General features: G+C 70.2%; 1 protein-coding gene across 2 annotated transcripts in view; it reads right to left on the reverse strand.

Moving 5' to 3' along the window:
* Positions 1 to 4,861, reverse strand: part of RASGRF1 (Ras protein specific guanine nucleotide releasing factor 1) — a gene marked incomplete at its 5' end in the record, with an annotated part of 44,452 nt that extends 39,591 nt beyond the window's left edge. For both annotated transcript variants that reach the window (XM_082489020.1, XM_082489019.1), the window contains one exon: positions 4,586 to 4,861. In XM_082489020.1, coding sequence (XP_082345146.1) covers positions 4,586 to 4,861 — 276 coding nt within the window. The remainder of the gene's footprint in view (positions 1 to 4,585) is intronic.
* Positions 4,862 to 6,000: the final 1,139 nt, after the last annotated feature.

The raw sequence follows: 6,000 nt of genomic DNA on the forward strand, positions 1-6,000 counted from the left end.
TGCAGCGGAGCGGAGGGTGCCCGGGCTGCGCATGGCACCGCTCGCAGTGTCCACGGACGCCCCGCTCGCCCCAGCGAGGAGCTGCTCCGCCGGCAGGATCTGTCCCCTCCTGCCACCGGGACCGGAGATGCTCCCAGCTCTGAGCCCTTCCCAGTACGCCTCAATGCGGGATCACGGTCAAAGCCGCTTGCGTGGCCTCAGCCGCTGCTCCTGCTCCCCTAGAGCCCGGCCCGTGGCCCGGAGAGCCCTGGCCAGCCGGGCACCGAACAGAGGTGCCCAGGAGGGGAACCCCTTGTCTGCAGCTCCTCTGTCCATTGCTGGAGAGAGCCAGGGGGTCCCGGGGGGCGCACGCTGCTCGTCATTGCCACGGGGGTTAGGGCAGCAGCACCCAGCGGGGGCACTCGCACCCAGTGCTGGAGGAGAAGGGAAACGCCTCTGGAAGGGCCACCACCACCCTCTTCACCGGAGGGACCAGCAGCGGGTGCCCACCCAGTCCCACGGGCACGGCGAGGCTGCGCCTGCCCCTGCCTCACCCACGGCAGCCCTTCCCGAGGGCACCGGGAGCTCTGCCGCGGGGAACCCCCCGCGCAGGGATGGGCGCAGCCGGACCCCGTAGCCCCCGCTGCTGCGCCCTCAGGGGGCTGCCCCAGCTCCCCCGCCACCAGGGACGGCGCCGTCAGCGGGGCTGGGGGCTCCGAGAGAGGGGGCACATCCCATGCGGGGAGCTGGAGCTGCCGGGCTGGCGGGGGGATGCTGCAGGTACCCCCTCCCAACACCCCTCGAGGGATGGCGTCCCCAGGGTGCCCAAGCGTCCCCCGGCCCCGCTGCCCTCCAGCTCTTCCAGCAGCTCAGGGACGGGTGCCCCCGGAGAGGGTGCCCTCGGTCACCGAGCTTTGTGTCTGCTCGGCCCCCGCTACTCTGTGCTGCTGGCGCTGAGAAGGGAGGCGGCATTCTCATGCCCCCCTTAGCTGTGCGGGGAAACGAGCAGGACCGGGGCCAGACACACTTCAGGGTGATGGAAGACAAACTCTTTCCCCGACGTGCTGGTGGGAACTGTTCCCACAAGCCTTCCCCCGTCCCGCCGGGAACCCACGGCCACACACATCCACCCACCGACCGCTCGCCCTCAGCTTTGCATCACGGTACAAAGTGCCTCCTGGAGCCTCCCCGTCCCGCTGACAGCGCCGACAATCACCCTTACACCCATCCCTGGCAAACGCTTCCGCGACGGGGAGGGAAATCTCCAGCCGCAGGCTGTGCGCTCACGAGAGCCGCCCAGGCTTCGTGGGAATAAAAGACTCACAGCTCCGGAGAGCTTCCGAGTTTCAAGTCAAGGGTTTTGCACAGTGCTACCACTTGACTCCGCATCATCTTGGCTCTCGTCTGAGGCACAGAGGGCTGCTGGTTAAGAATAACTCATGGCACCGGGGTACAGGTCGGCAAATCTGACTCAAGGCTGGACGCGCAGAGCAAACCCGGCCGGGATTCCCGCTGCCGACGTGTGACGGAGAGCCCTCACCCCGCACCGGCACCTTCCCGGTGCTGAGCCCACGACCTCGAGGTCGGGGATGGATCAGATCCGGACCTCCGCGCCTGCTCAGCTCCTCCGCCGGCATCTCACTTCGGCTGCGCCGCACCACGTGCGGTCCCAGCCCGGCACCCCGCGCCCTGCCCGCCCTCCCCGGCAACGCGGCTCGGACCCGGGGGGTCTCTCACGGCCCCTTCCACCGCGAGACAGGAGACGTGACCGTGTGAAAGCACACGCCAGCATCCTCACCCTCGGGGGCCGGGGACAGCAGGTCCCGGGGGGCGGAATGGCCCAGACACCACAGCGGCATCAAAACAACAAAACAAGAAAATAAAGTTTCCGGAGGCGTCCAAATCCCCTCTTTGCTGTTTCAGTTTTCCAAATCACTTTGCTCCTTTATTCTCACACGCGCTGTATGCTAAATACACACTGCATTCCCAGCAAAAATATCCCCCGCCAAAGCAAAATATGCGGACTTCAAAAAAGAGGGGGTTTGGAAAGACACAGCTTTTAAAATGTCTCCTTTGTGGAGAATTTGGAACCTTTCAGGCTTTACTCCCGTGAAGAAGGAGTCTAAACCTGAAGCTGCTCTGCTGCAGGGAATACCGTCCTCACGGCTCCAGCTGTAACAGCCCGGATAAATAAATACCCTCAGAAAACAATTAATGGTGATCGCGGGCAGTGCTAGAAATTTCCCCAGCACCTTCCCGTCAATGGAAGAGGGGGCGATGCCGGACACGGCTGGGTACCAGGTGAGCTGGACGAAAACCTTTGGTCTGCTTTGCAGAGCTCGGGCACCCGCCTCTCGCGGCCCGGCCGGCTTTGCCTGCCGGTTGCTCGCTCTCGGCCCCCGGCACACGCCACGCTGCAGATCTGCACCATAAACATTCCGCTGCTTATCTCATCCGGTATGCCATTAATCAGTTTGCAAAGCAGTGGGCATTCGAGTGCTTGAGCACTTTCATTTAAATTTGTCCTAATGAATTATACAAAATTACCAGCCAGACACTAAACCCTGGGAAGCGGGTGCCGACGAGCGGCCTGGTAAACATCTGGTGTGGCAGCAGCCCCCTGCGCCGCCACAGCAGCCCCGCACTCGCACCGAGGACAAATCCGCCAGGTGTGTTTTGAACTGGAAAGGGGCTGTGCCATCCTCCCTTCCACGTTCACCCGGTGGAAAATCCCTCCTGCGCAAACCCGCGGAGGCAGAGCAAGCTCGCTTCGAACCTGGCCGGCAAGGCGGGCTGAAGCCGAACCAGGAACACGCAACGACATCTATTACGCTGCTCCCTAAAGGGACACGGCTGACCAACCAGGACAGCAGCGCGACCCCCTTGCGGGCGCAGACCCCTCCTCGCCGTGCGGTGCGCTGGAGGCTGCCCCAGTGCAAGAGCGGGACGGGGAGGAGGCACAGCTGCTGCTGCTGCTGCAAAAAAAAAAAGAAGCGTATTTTGATCCGAACAGAGAAATATTCCCGTGATCCCCGCCGGGAGCGAGGAGACGTGCCGCGGAGCAGCGGTGCTGCACTGCCTCGCTCTTCTGGCAGGGCTTTTTGGGGTGCTGAGCATGCCGCGATCAGCCAGAGGCAATTAAAGGGCGTACCTCCTCCCAGCCAGCCCCCCGCCCGCGGAGGGTGGCCGCGGGCCCCGTCCCGCAGCGTGCCGGCAGCGCTCCCGCCGCCCCCCGCAGCGTGCTGAGCCAGAAATTATGCAAGACCTGCAGAGCTGGACCCAAAACGCACGGTGCCTCCTGCGTGCACCCGGCCTGGTGCGAGGGGCGTCCCGGGGCCCTCTGCGCCACGGGCACCCAACCGGCCGAGCGGCTGCACTCCACGCGTGGCGGCCGAGGGGCGAACGCAACGGGCTCCTCTCCGCGTTCCAGGAGAGCGGAGGTGATTTTGGAAGCCGTGGCAGCGACGGGCCGGGCTTCGCACCCCCAGGGGGGACCCAGCCCTTCCAGCCCCCCCCCCCAGCACCGACCCCGTTCCCCCCGGGGCTGCTCGGACGCCCCCCGAGCTCCGGCCAACGACGCCGGACAAACAGGGCAGAGGTTGTGCGCGCCGCACGCCGCGCCGCTCGGTGCCACCCTGCCCCCTGCCCGCCCGGCAAAGGGGCAGCGACGGGGGAGAAACCCACCCCCGGGGGCCGCCGTCCCCCAGGCGGCGCCGGGGAGGGCACCCCGGTTCTCCCAGGGCCTGGCGAGGGGTCCGCTGTTTCGGTGCCGCTCCCCCCGCAGACATTAGCATCTGCCGGGCGGCGCTGCAGACGAGTGCCGGAGTGGCGGGGGGGGGCCCCGGCGCCGCTTCTGCCCACCGCCCGGGGGGGGGGGGGGGGGGGAGACGCGCGGCGTTTCCCGGCGGGTCTGTGAGGGGAGCGGGAACGGGGGGGAATCCACGGGAAAACAAGGCCCCGCACCCCCCCGCCCGCGCTGAGCATCGCACCCCGTGGCGCGGCCGGGGCCGCCCCCAGCGCCCCGGCAAAGCCCGGGGGGGGGGGGGGGGGGGGGGGCGCCGCGTCAGGCTGGGAAACGTCGAAGCGGGACGGCGGGGTCGCAGCGTGGGGGGAGCGGCCCCCACGGGAGCCCCCGGGGCCCCTCCGCGCCCCGCGGGGGCCACAGCCCCGGAGCCGGGGCCGGGCCGGGCCGGGGGGTTCCGCGCCGCGGACACGCGTGGGGCGCGGGGCTCCGCTGCGCAAAGCGCCTCCCGCCGCCGCCGGGGGGCGCCCCGCGCCGCAGCCCCGCGCGCCGATTACCGGCGGCGAATTAGCCGCGGCGGGGAGGGGGGCGCCGGGCAGAGCCCCGCACCCCCAGAAGGAGCTCGCCCGCCGCCCCGGGGCGCGTCTCCCCCTCCCCCGGCACTGCCCGGCCCCATCCCCCGCCGCGGTCACGCGTGGGGACGTCCCAGGCGGCGGCGGGAGCCCCGGGGGCCGGGGCTGCGCGCGGGGCCGGGACCCCCCGCGGGGGCAGGGGCGGCCGCGGGGCACCACCCGCCTCCGAGAGCGGCCGGGGCAGGGGGGGCGCCGGCCCCGGGACCCCCCCCCCCCCCCCCGCCGCGCCCACCTGCTTCTCCAGGGAGTCCTTGGCCGAGAGGGAGGGCTTGGGGGAGGGCGCCCGGTCGCAGACGCAGCCCTCGAGCAGGTAGAGCCCCGAGGGCCGGGAGCTGGAGTCGGTCTCGAAGTAGAAGAGCATGTTCTGCAGCAGCGCGAACCACTTGGTGTGCCATTTTGTGTTGTCGGAGCTCCGCTTGCTCAGGTAGCCCTTCCTGGCGCCGTCCTTCTTGGCCAGCAGCCCCAGGTAGGTGACGTGCCCGTCATTGAGCCGCATCCCCTTCTGCATCTTGGTGGGCACCGCCGGCTCCTCACATGGTCGCCGCCGGGCGAGCGGCGGGCGGGTCCCTGGCGAGCAGCCGCAGCCCCCGCGCCCGCATCAGCGGCCCCCGCCGCCCCCGGAGAACCGGCGGCCGCCGCGGCGGCTCATGCCGCGGCCGAGCCCCGCCGCCCGCGCAGCGCTCGCCTCCCGCCGCCGGCTCGTCCCGGAGCCGCCTCTGCCGCGGACGGGCGAGTCATGTGATGCCGGAGCCGCCGGCGGCACCGGGAGCCCGTCAGCGCCGCGCCGAGCCGCGCCGGGCTGGCCCTGCCCCTGCCCCTGCCCCTGCCCCGCCGCCGGCTGCGGGGGCGGCCGCGCCGCGCTCCCCGGGGCCGCCCCCCCCAACACACACACACACATACATACGTACATACGGCCCCCCCTCCCCCCCCTCCGCCCCCGGCCGCGGGACTGCCGCGCCGCCCGCCGCCGCTCCGCACCCTGCGGGCCCCCCCGGCCGCGGGAACCCCGGGGTGGGGTGGACTGCGGCCCCGCAGCCGGAGCCTCAAGCCGAGAGGCACCCCCGGGCACACAGGACCCGCCGGGCACAACCGGCATCTCGGGCCAAGAGGGACCCCCGGGGCAGACGGGTCCCCTGGGCACAGCGGGAGCACTGCGCCAAGTGGGACCCCCGAGGCGGGACAGACCCCTGACTCGCGGCTGGAGCCCCAAGCCGAGAGGCACCCTCGGGCACAACTGGTGCCTCGGGCCAAGAGGGACCACCGGCACAGATGAGACCCCCAAGGGCAGACGGGTCCCCTGGGCACAGTGGGAGCACCGCACCAAGTGGGACCCTCAAGCCAGGACAGTCCCCTGACCCGCAACTAGACCCTCAGGCCAAGAGGGACCACCAGGACAGGTGGGACCACTGGGACATATAGGACCCTTAGGGCAGACAGGACCCCTGGGTGCAGCGGGAGCACCGCACCAAGTGGGACCCCTGGGCCGGGACAGACCCCTGCCCCACAGCTGGAGTCCCAGGCCAAAAGGCACCCCCAGGCACGCGGGACCACCAGGACAGATGGGACCACCAGGACAGATGGTACCCACAGGGCAGACAGGACCCCTGGACACAGTGGGAGCACTGCACCGAGTGGGACCCCCAGAGC

This window comes from Vanellus vanellus, assembly GCF_965231255.1.
Source record: "Vanellus vanellus genome assembly, chromosome: 11".
NCBI lineage: Eukaryota > Metazoa > Chordata > Aves > Charadriiformes > Charadriidae > Vanellus > Vanellus vanellus.